General features: G+C 38.6%; 1 protein-coding gene across 1 annotated transcript in view; it reads right to left on the bottom strand.

Annotated features, from left to right (window-relative positions):
- The window catches only part of LOC102273339 (frizzled-3), a 52213-nt gene extending 42660 nt beyond the window's left edge, over positions 1-9553 (bottom strand). The window contains 2 exon segments of the mRNA XM_070371012.1: positions 8409-9223; positions 9226-9553. Coding sequence (XP_070227113.1) covers positions 8409-9223; positions 9226-9328 — 918 coding nt within the window. The 5' untranslated portion in view covers positions 9329-9553.
- Positions 9554-12259: the final 2706 nt, after the last annotated feature.

Genomic DNA, 12259 nt, shown 5'->3' with positions numbered 1-12259 from the left:
TTTATTACAGTGATGTACTAGAATTTATTTTATTGAATACTTTTACTACCATAATGTGAAAGAGTAAAATGATAATCCTCAAAAGCAGTAATGAGAATGAAACAGTGACAACTTCCATGGGACAGAAAAGTGTCATAGGTCACCAACCACTGTAATAAAAGAATTATCAAAGGTGATAGAGAATAATGCTTGCTATAGTTCAGAAGATGGCGAACTACAACCTACAGAGCCAATCTGCCCCAATTATATCACTGCCAACAAAGTCTTACTGAAACACTTCCAGTTGTTTATGTATTGTCTATGCCTGCTTTTCTGTGATTGTGGTTTCCATTATGTCCAGCCTCTGATAGATAAGGATAAGAGGCTTCTGGAAGTTTCCTGATGGGAAAGACTGACTGGGGGGGGGGGGGGGAAACTGGGTCTTGTTCCGATTGGGGGACCATACTCAGTAAATATTAATCAATTTTCTGTTGATGGGTGGGGCTGTGTTCCCGCCCTGTTATTTCACCTGAGACCAAACCAATGTGGAGGGAATGAAGATAATGGAGACCTCCTTCAAAAGATCTCGTATATGCATTGGCACACTCAGTGCACCCCTATTCTGCAGCAGGCCACTGCTGACCCACACCTCTGCCAGAGACTCCTGGACACTCACAGGCAACTCTGGGTCAACTCTCTTGTGGGGTCACTGCTCAAAGCCATGGTTTTTCCTGTAGTCATGTATGGCGTGCAAGTTGGACTATAAAGAAAGCTTAGGAATTGATGCTTTTGAACTGTGGTGTTTGAGAAGACTCTTGAGAGTCCCTTGGAGATCAAACCAGTTAATCCTAAAGGAAATCAGTCCTGAATATTCATTGGAAGGACTGATGCTGAAGCTGAAGCTCCAATACTTTGGCCACCTGATGCAAAGAACTGACTCAATGGAAAAGACCGTGATGCTGGGAAAGACTGAAGGCGGGAGGAGAAGGGGACGACAGAGGATGAGATGGCTGGATGGCATCACAGACCCAATGGACATGAGTTTGAGCAAGCTCCAGGAGTTGGTGAAGGACAGGGAAGCCTGGCGTGCTGCAGTCCATGGGGTTGCAAAGAATTGGATCTGACTGAGCTACTGAAGGCAGAGGAACCAGAGATAAAATTGCCAACATCTGCTAGATCATGGAAAATGCAAGAGAGTTCCAGAAAAACATCTATTTCTACTTTATTGACTATGCCAAAGCCTTTGACTTTGTGGATCACAATAAACTGGAAAATTCTGAAAGAGATGGGTATACCAGACCACCTGACCTGCCTCTTGAGAAACCTATATGCAGGTCAGGAAGCAACAGTTAGAACTGGACATGGAACAAAAGACTGGTTCCAAATAGGAAAAGGAGTACAAGGCTGTATATTGTCACTCTGCTTTTTTAACTTATACGCAGAGTACATCATGAGAAATGCTGGGCTGGAAGAAGCCCAAGATTCTCTAATCAAGATTGCTGGGAGAAATATCAATAACCTCAGATATGCAGATGACACCACCCTTATGGCAGAAAGTGAAGAGGAACTCAAAAGCCTCTTGATGAAAGTGAAAAGGAGAGTGAAAAAGTTGGCTTAAAGCTCAACATTCAGAAAATGAAGACAATGGCATCTGGTCCCATCACTTCATGGGAAATAGATGGGGAACCAGTGGAAACAGTGTCAGACTTTATTTTTCTGGGCTCCAAAATCACTGCACATGGTGACTGCAGCCATGAAATTAAAAGACGCTTACTCCTTGGAAGAAAAGTTATGTCCAACCTAGATAGCATATTCAAAAGCAGAGACATTACTTTGCCAACAAAGGTCCATCTAGTCAAGGCTATGGTTTTTCCAGTGGTCATGTATCGATGTGAGAGTTGGACTGTGAAGAAAGCTGAGCGCCAAAGAATTGATGCTTTTGAACTGTGGTGTTGGAGAAGACTCTTGAGAGTCCCTTGGACTGCAAGGAGATCCAACCAGTCCATTCTGAAGGAGATCAGTCCTGGGTGTTCTTTGGAAGGAATGATGCTAAAGCTGAAACTCCAATACTTTGGCCACCTCATGTGAAGAGCTGACTCATTGGAAAAGACTCTGATGCTGGGAGGGATTGGGGGCAGGAGAAGGGGACGACAGAGGATGAGATGGTTGGATGGCATCACCGACTTGATGGACGTGAGTTTGAGTGAACTCTGGGAGTTGGTGATGGACAAGGAGGCCTGACGTGCTGCGATTCATGGGGTAGCAAAGAATCGGACATAACTGAACGACTCGACTGAACTGAACTGAGTGACTGAACTGACTGATAGCTGCTTTTGCACTACACCAGCAGAGCTGAGTTGTTGCAACAAAAACCACATGGCTGACAAAGCCTAAAATATCTACTATATGACCTTACAGAGAAAGTTTGCTGTGCCCTGCTGTAGACTGTGGCAAGAACACTGAATTTTTTCCTAAATATGTATAAACCACTTGTACACTAGATAGTATATATCAGAAGATAGTGAAGGACAGAGAAGCCTGGCATGCTGCAGTTCATGGGGTCACAAAGAGTCGGACACGACTTAATGAATGAACACCACCACCACCACCACCACCAGATCTATCTGCAGTTAAGACTAAAAAGGAACTCATGGCTTAGGCTATTTAGTGTGTTTAGCATAGGCCAAAATGACTTGTATATTTTAAAGTATTTATCCAAAAGTGCCCCTTGATAGCATTGTACAGCCTGTACATAATAGTATGAATACTTTTAAAATAAATTTAATATTCTATACTTCCAAAATATAATATTTCAAAATATTTTCCTATAAGAGACTTAGAATATTTTTTCAGTAACTCTCCCTCTTTCCCTCTATCACAAGCACTGAACAATTTTGAGGAAAAATCAGTTTGGTTCTAGGAAGTCACAGGCAGGATACTTACCACTTTAAAGATTAGTAGCAGGAAAAAAAAAAAAGATTAGTAGTACATACCATATGTTGATAGAGAATTATTTGCTGTCATTAATGTTGGAAGAGCAAAACATACCCATTTCCTTATGGTCCTTTCATAAACAATGCTGATTCCTTTTGGTATTGTCTGGTAAAGGGGAAACACTCTTATCAGAAAATGAAGCTAAAATCATAAGTTAGATATGTTATTATTCTATTTTTGTATGTTTCTGAATCAAGATTAGATAAACAACAGATGGGCTGCTTTCTGTGGCTGAAAATAGAAATAATGGGTTTTTTTGTTTTCTACACAAATAATTTTTTTTTTAATTCTACAAATAGCTTTAATGTGAATTTGACAGTCTTAGCTAAGCTGCTTCTATTATGGTAAGACATTTCTATTATTGAAACACAGGTTCTAGTATCAAAATTCCTTGGGACATAGATCATTGGATTAGATGGATGAAAGAGAAAAAAATGAAGAGGGAAACTTTAGGAAAGGAAACATGTTCTTTTGAAAATCAATGTTTAAAAGACAAAACAATGATTCTAAATACAGAATATAAGAACAATTCTTTTTTAAACCTCAGGAATTATGTATTTGTAACAGCAGAATAATGAAATTTTTCTTTGTGCATGGCATTCTAGTAGGAGGCTTAACCTTATTTTCTCATTTAATCTTCACAGCCACCTATGAGGTAGATATTACTGTATTTAACATATTATTCCCTATATTTTATATGAGGAAACTGAGACTCAAAGTGTTAGACGGGACTTTAAACCCCATGTTTTTAATAAATATGTTACATGTGAATGGCTTTCTAGAAATATCAACAAACTTTGAAATGTGTAACTCTTTCATAAAATGCTTTGAGCCTCTTAGAAGCCCCTAAATAAATAGACGGAAATACTTTAAAAGGAAAAAAAAATTAAAACTAAGTACCTGGAAAATTAGTGTTACTTAAGTAAAACATAAGATGAGATATATTCTAGGAATAAACTTTACTAATTTTAAACTGTAAAATATACATTATTCTGAAAACTCAAGCTATATTTCATGACCAACTCTTTTCAGGCATTAAATATTACTTTCTCAAGAATTACTTAACACACATTTTTTAAGTGTTCTTGCAAAAAACAGTTGGTGTAAAGTATTTTAAAATCCAAGCAGTGACCTGTTTTCAGCAAGGACATTCATTTTAAATATTTTAAAATACTTTACACAAGCCCACTTTTCTTCAAATCAGGGACTTAAATATATGCAATTTACTTTAAACCCAACTGGGTATTTTGAAACAATGTGATCAACTACCTCAAACATTTTTCAAATGTTTGAAAGTTTCATTAATATGAGAAATGACTACAAAGAAACCATACTGATATACATGTGAACATATATTCAAATATTACATTCTCCAAGACACCTGAGGAGGCTACCTCAAGGATAACATCATTGCTTAATACATTTTAAAAACCTCTCATTAGGAATTATCATCAAAACTTGACAAGCATTCTTCTAGGCATGCTCAGTAATAGTAAATCTTATTCAATTACTTATGGATAACACTGCAAATAGGAATTCAATAGCTCTAGGGCTCAGTTTACATGTCTGTATAAAATTCCTCTGAAGTAAAATCCTGAATGAAAACTAATATTAAAATTCTAGTGTTTGAGTTTCATTAATATGAGGTACCCAGAGCAATCAAATTCATAGAGAAATAAAGTAGAACAATGGTTGCCAAAGGCCAGGAGACAGGGAGGAATGGAGAATTGCAGAATTTCAGTTTGGAAAGATGAAATTTCTCTCTCTTTACTTCAAAGATACCATGACAGAGGATTTTTACAGGATGATATACCGACTCTTTCAAAGAGCAGACAGTCCCTATTCATTGTAAAAACTGTTTCAAAGAACAGGAGGAAAAGACCTCACTTTATGAAGCTATTACATCCTTGACACCAAAAAGGAAAAATACATGGCAAGAAAAGAAAAACTATTAATATCACAGTCTATATCTCTCATGAGTATAGACACAAAAATCTTAAATAAAACATAAGAACTGGAATGTGAGATATGAACTTGGCCTTGCTTGCAGCAACAGGATTTCTACAAAGAATATATAAGAGAATTTACACACAATTAGAGCTAACAGAAGAGTTCAGCAGGGATGCTCAATATAAGGTCAATATATAAAAATCAGTGGCATTCTTGTAGACCAGCAATAACCAACTGAAAAATGTAACAGAGAAAAGATCTCATTCACAATTGAAACAAAATTTGTAAGGTACCTAGGAACAAGTTAATGAGTACATAAATAAAGAAACAAAAAGATACTAAAACTCAGTATCACAAAGACAGAAATTTTCCCTGGATTCATTTAAAACCTAAAACAATTTCAACAAAATACAAACTGTTTTTCATGAATAAATTATTCTAAAATTCAAACAGAACAGTGCCAGGAACAGTTAAAATAATTTTGAAGCAGCATAAAGTAGAGGAAATGTGGGATTGAAACAAGGTTGTTCAAACAGAGCAATAAATAAGAGAGCCTAAAAATGGAACTTGTATATTACAGCAATGCATTACTATTCAGATGGGCTATCTGATAAACGGTGCAAAAAGCACCATTCATATGAAAAACTAAAATTGTTACTCATAACATAGATAAAAATGAATTTCAAGAGATTAGAGCCTTGAATTTATCAAATTTTAAAAACTTCTGTAAAAAGACGACAGACCGTTTTTATAATTTTCAGAGGTAGGGAGGGATTTTTTAAAACACAAAAGGCAAAGAAAACACAAAGTGAAAAGACAAGCAGGATAAGATATCTGCAATGCAAGTAACTGAAGAAGAATTAAAACAAGAATAACAACAAAAGGCAAATAACCTGACAGAGCAGTGGACAAAGGCAACAAACAGGCAAATCACAGAAGAGAAACCCCAAACAGCCAATAAACATATGAAAACACCGAGGCATAAGGGGAAATAAAAATAAAAATCAAGACAGGCTTGAGATATTGTTTCAAAGGTTGACAAACTTAAAAGCCTGGCAACACCAAGATGGGGCGAAACGGGGAATTCCAACTCTATACTGAGTGTAAATTAAAATAACCACTTGAGTTGAAGATGCCGATATGTTAAAATGCCAGGACTACACTTTTGGGTATACACCCCATGAACATTCTTGGTCATGTACAAGGAAGATAGGTATTACAATAGTAAAACACTTGGAAACTCTATGTCCATCAGCAAAATAATGAGTAAAGTATATCTGTACATTAAATCTCTCTACTGCAGTTAAAATGAACAAGTTAGTGGTACACATACTGTCATGTATATTCCCAACAACTTAAACATGGCATTTGCTAAAGTTTGGTACTGAATGATTTTAAAAAAGTTTATGTACGTATGTGTGTGTGTAAATAACACTAACAGAAGCAACAATAAATGAAAAAATGAGTAACAGAACATTCGAGCACTTATTATACAGAAGGCACACTTCTAACTGCATGTAGATGCCTAAAAACAGTCATAGGAGACAGATTATACTACTATTTCTATCTAACACGATTACTCTTTTATCACTATGAGATTCCATTACTCATTCTACAGATGAGGAATTGAAGTGGAAAGAGGTGAAGTTGATCTAAAACTATAAAACTAGTAAATAATAAGAGTTAGATATGAAGCCAGGATTCCTGACCCAGACTTTATAGCTTATTAACTATGTTAGTTATTATACCATTTTCTATTCTTTTTAGGATGTTGGAAATCCAACATTATTTCTGTAAGTTGGAAATAAAAAACACTCATAGAACCTATGACTGTAAAGAAATGAATACACACCCATATTTTTGTATAGCTCCAAATGGTTCTAAAGATTCTAAAAGATCCTTTGGAATGTCTTGAAAATAGTGGCGTCCCAACTACTCTAATTTACATGTTTAAGGTCTGGTATTTTTCAGGTCATTATTTCAGAGCCAAACATTATTTCTTTTATAGTACTAAGATAATATATATTTGGAATCCTAAAACCTTACATGGAGAAGCTGCTGCTGCTAAGTCGCTTCAGTCGTGTCCGACTCTGTGTGACCCCATGGATGGCAGCCCACCAGTCTCCCCCATCCCTGGGATTCTCCAGGCAAGAACACTGGAGTGGGTTGCCATTTCCTTCTCAATGCATGAAAGTGAAAAGTGAAAGTGAAGTCGCTCAGTCGTGTCCGACTCTTAGCGACCTCATGGACTGCAACATACCAGCAGCCTCCTCCGTCCATGGGATTTTCCAGGCAAGAATACTGGAGTCACGATGCCATTGAAGCACATGATATAATTCAATCATCTTTTTCTCTCCCATTAGAGGCAAAATTTGATTACTTAGCTTCAGGCCTGAAAACTCATACTAAGAGTTTTTAATAAGCAATTCTATCAAGAAATGTAGTAAAATTTCAATTACTCTTCTTTCTGGTCTCTCCATTATAGGTTGTTTTTTAAAAGCCAGTAGCTAGTACTTAACAATAATATATATAATAATAATATATATTATGTATAATATATATTATAATAATTAAAATGTAATTTTGTGTAGAATTATTTATACCACAAAATAAAAAAGGAAATGGCATTTTCAGTCATCAAGTATTTACGATAATTGACTATGTGCTAATCACACACTCCTTGTTTCCAGTAAAACTGGAACATTTCTTAAAAATGTCTTTTCTTCTGAATCTACACATTCCCATTCTCAATACCATCATCTACTAACCTATAGAACATGCTTTGAAAAAATATGAAAAAGATATTATTGTGTTTAAAGAGTTCACTGTCTATTAGGGGAAGGAGACAAGTAAACAGAAGTTATCTACAATGCATAAGTACTTTAATAAAGTGAGCAAGTCACTTAACATTTCTAAGCCTCAAATGAGATAGATGTTTAAGAACTCTAAATTACAGAGGGAACTTGAATAAACCATCTCTAAGGTCCTCTCTAGATATAAAATTCTATGATTATCTGATCTCTTTAAATTAAAAGGTAAATCACAAAATATTCAGTACGCAAGAAAGAAAAACTAAGACCAACTAAAAGATGAAACTTTGTACAAATGCATTCTAATTTTTTTTCAAAACTGTTAAAACTCCCGTTCTAACTATCAGTAAAATTTCCACAGATTGTCTTTTAATCAACATCTTCCCCTCAAATCTGCAGACTTCTAAGTAATCAACAAGCAACTATTTTGTGATAACACAAGTAAAGTGCTTAAAAGCCCATGGTTTGGACTCAAGAGAGTGATCTTTTAAAAGGAAGATGTTAACAGAAACGTGTGTATGACATTCTTACTACAATAAATTTGTTCATTAACTTCACTTCAAAATTTTAACGTTCAGGTTTTTCATGAAGAGGTTAAAAAAAAAAAAAAAAACAGCTAAGATTAGCTTTTTTCACTGTTAAGTATTTTGAAATTTAGAACAAGGTTTCCCTTACCTGATATGGACATGGAATGTGATATTCTCTGCAGCGTTCTTGTATTCACATTGTTTCCCAGATGCCACGGTAAGCTTGCTCATAAAAGTAGCATCCAATTACAACCATGAGTGGTACGAGATACACAGTGCTGAAAACACCAATCCGGATCATAAACTTCACCAGTTTATCCTGGTTCTCCTTTTCTAATGGAATCTCAATTCGCACTCTGTTTAGGGATATAATGCCGGCTAAAAGTAGTGAAACCCCAACTACCACATACAGGCAGAGGGGTGCAAGAACAAAATACCTCAAGGCATCAACATCGTAGAGGCCAACAAAACACACGCCACTTATATTGTCACCTTCAATTTTATTCATCGCTAAAAGGATGATGGTCAGCGTTCCAGGGATGCCCCAGGCACTGGCGTGGAACAGCAAGGCTTTCTTCTCAATAGCTTCACTACCCCACTTTGGCACAGCTGCCAAGAACCACGTGATGGTAAGAATCACCCACCAAACGCTGCCAGCCATAGTAAAAAAGTAGAGTACCATAAAAAGCATGGTACAGGCTTTGTTATGAGATCCCTGGGTCACTGTGGAAGCCTTATACTGTGCAGGGCTGGATGCATTGCAGGCGACTCGGTCCTCAAGCAAAAACCCAATAAACAAAATTAATGACACCATCATGTAGCAGACGGCATAAAATATAATGGGTCTTTCAGGATAACAGAATTTTATCACATCAACCAAAAAAGTTAAAAAAGTAAACAACATGGCAGAGAGGCAAATGATTGAAATCAATCCTATGAAATACAGAGCAAATGAAAGCTCTCTCTCCTAAAGTACATATTTGGACAAGGAGGTGAACAATCACGCATGTGCAAAAAGGAATAGCCAAGATCAGGATCATTTTTCAACTCGGGCACACCAAAAGCCATAGTCCCTCTGCACTGCCACTGAGGCTCCTTCAGTAGGATCACCAGCTAAATTCAGGTCCACCAGCTGAGGATACAGCTCACCACAATCTGGGAACCTAAAAACACAAGACAAGAATCATTTACTTATGAACCCAATGATTTGGATTTCCACATTTAGCAGTTGCGGCTTATTTATGCTTATGTCCTTGGAGAACATTACGATATGGTGAAGAAATAATGCAATATCTTGCTTGTGGGTCATACAATGAGATATTCCACAGCTGACAAAAAAACGAAAAATGTATACTTAATTTTGTTTTGGCTTCAAAAATGGTACTCTTTATTAAAACAGGCATAGCCATTAATAAATAGTGTAATTAGTACTATTTATTAAGACAGTTTACAGTAAGATTTCAAACTATAAATAAGTATATATATATAAAATAAACATACATAAAAAGCTCCAGTAGAATACTAGCTAAAAGTTATTTTTTTTAACATTTAATTACAAGGTAGTCCTCAATTTACCCTAGACTCAAACAGAACTTTCTTAAAAATAAGAGGTAAAAATCTTCCCTAGAACAAGACTGCGGAGGAGTCAGTGAACGTGGAGTACATCTCTCTCCAAGGATTCATCAGGAATACACCTTCAGAGACAGAAGTACATGCAGGACACCAGCTAACAGAGGACAAGAGTACCTGACCAGTGGAAAATAATATATAGAACCACACAAAACTCGGTAGGAGGAAGGAAATACAGGGAAAAACAGGAGTGTTAGAAAGACTGGACCTGCCCTCGGCGGGTGGGGGAACTGAGGCGGGGTCCAATCCCCACATCGGGGCAACTGTCTGAGTCAGAGGAGAAACATTTAAGGCTGAGTGAAACAGCTGATCTGTGGCAGCCTAAATGGAGTGAGAGACAGTCCTTGCCGCAGCCATACAGACCCTAGACAGGGACACAGGTTCCCTGGAAGGCACAGCAGCTGGGAGCTGGAGTTTAGGGATTGTGGGGCAATCCCAGGGCGAGGGCTGCTGTTGACTGCGGAGAGATGGATTGAGGGGATGTGAGGGAGAAGAGACGGGTTGAGGGGATATGAGGGAGGAAAGCCAGGCAGCCATGGAAGCAAGCGATACTGCTGAGTCACAGGCAGGGGATGGAGCCATCACCATGGCCTCTCTCCCCACAGGCCAGTATCAGCAGCTGAACAATAGAGAGGGTGGTCCATCAAATGCCTGACACACTGCACTACAGAATAGGACCCACCCAGGGTGCCACTTTACATGCCAGAGGCGCCAACCTACACACTAGGATCTCAGCCAGGAGGGGCCCTCTATGTGCATGACACACCGAACAGGAGAGAAGGACCCCAGGCAAGGTAGCCCTCTAAGTGCCTCAACAGACGGAGCTACAGATAGGCCTTTTGGTCGCCAGCTGCAAGAGGCTCAAAAAAAGACTCTGATAGGGACATAACTCCTGCAGCGGAGGCAGTCCGTGTCCTTGCACACTTGGCACTGCCAGGGTCCTTGCAAGCCACACAGCTCTGCCACCTTCATGCTCAACTCTCACTGGGGCAGAGCTGCCACAGGCAAAAAACATATTGCATCTATGCCCACAGGGTCGCTTCAGTCATGTGCAGCTCTTTGCTGCCCTGTAAATGGTGGCCTGCCAGGCATCTCTGTCAGGAGGAGGGACTTCTCCAAGCAAGAATACTGGGCGTACTGGCCAATACTGGTTGCCATACCCTTCTACAGCACTGTATTTCCTGCTGCCCTAGCAGCCAATTCCCCTGAGTACCTGGTGCTGCCAGAACCCCTGTGACCCAAGCAGCTGCACCACCTCCACACCTGGCCCTCAAAGGGGCAAACCCAAGCCCTCCAGGGCAGCCCCAGGAGCAAACCCCAGTGGATGACCCACATGTATAGGTGGAAATGAAACCACAATTGAAACCCAGGGGCAGTGTGGCTAAGAAGACCCAAAACCTTACCACCAGCTGTACAAGCTGCAGATTAAATCCACACGATCAACTAGGCAGACTCTGTGTCTATGGAATATTTAAAAGGTCAGTGAGAGCTACCACAAAAGAAATACTCATGAGTACTGATAGCTGTGGACACTGGAGGGAAAAATACACAGGAGTAGGACCAGATTAGAATCTGAGCTGCCCCCACAGCAGGCCCAAGAGACCAGCAGAGTGTTGGAGGGCATTCGAGGGAGGTAAATTGGACTATGACTCTCAGCGAGGGGAAGGACGCTGACAGCAATGACTCAAGAAAAACATTTATTATTATTTTTTGACTTGTTCTGTAGATTCTTTGGCTTTTTTTTTTTTTTCTTTTTTCTCCTTTTTTCCCCCTCTGTTGTAGCTGTCGATTTTACTGGCACTGACTGTGTGGATCACAATAAACTGAGGAAAATTATGAAAGTGATGGGAATACCAGACCACCTGACCTGACTCTTGAGAAATCTGTATGCAGGTCAGGAAGCAACAGTTAGAACAGGACATGAAACAACAGACTGGTTCCAAATAGGAAAAGGAGTACGTCAAGGCTGTATATTGTCACCCTGCTTATTTAACTTATAGGCAGAGTACATCATGAGAAAAGCTGGGCTGGAAGAAGCACAAGCTGGAATCAAGACTGCCAGGAGAAATATCAATAACCTCAGATATGCAGATGACACCACCCTTATGGCAGAAAGTGAAGAGGAACTCAAAAGCCTCTTGGTGAAAGTGAAAGTGGAAAATGAAAATGTTGGTTTAAAGCTCAACATTCAGAAAAGAAGATCATGGCATCCAGTCCTATCACTTCATGGGAAATAGATGGGGAAACAGTGGAAACAGTGTCAGACTTTAGTTTTGGGGGCTCCAAAATCACTGCAGATGGTGACTGCAGCCATGAAATTAATAAATTTAATAGTCTATACTTCTAAAATATAATATTTCAAAATATTTT

This window comes from Bos mutus, chromosome 5 (genome assembly GCF_027580195.1).
Source record: "Bos mutus isolate GX-2022 chromosome 5, NWIPB_WYAK_1.1, whole genome shotgun sequence".
Classification (NCBI taxonomy): domain Eukaryota; kingdom Metazoa; phylum Chordata; class Mammalia; order Artiodactyla; family Bovidae; genus Bos; species Bos mutus.
This window is presented reverse-complemented; position numbering and strand designations above follow the sequence as displayed.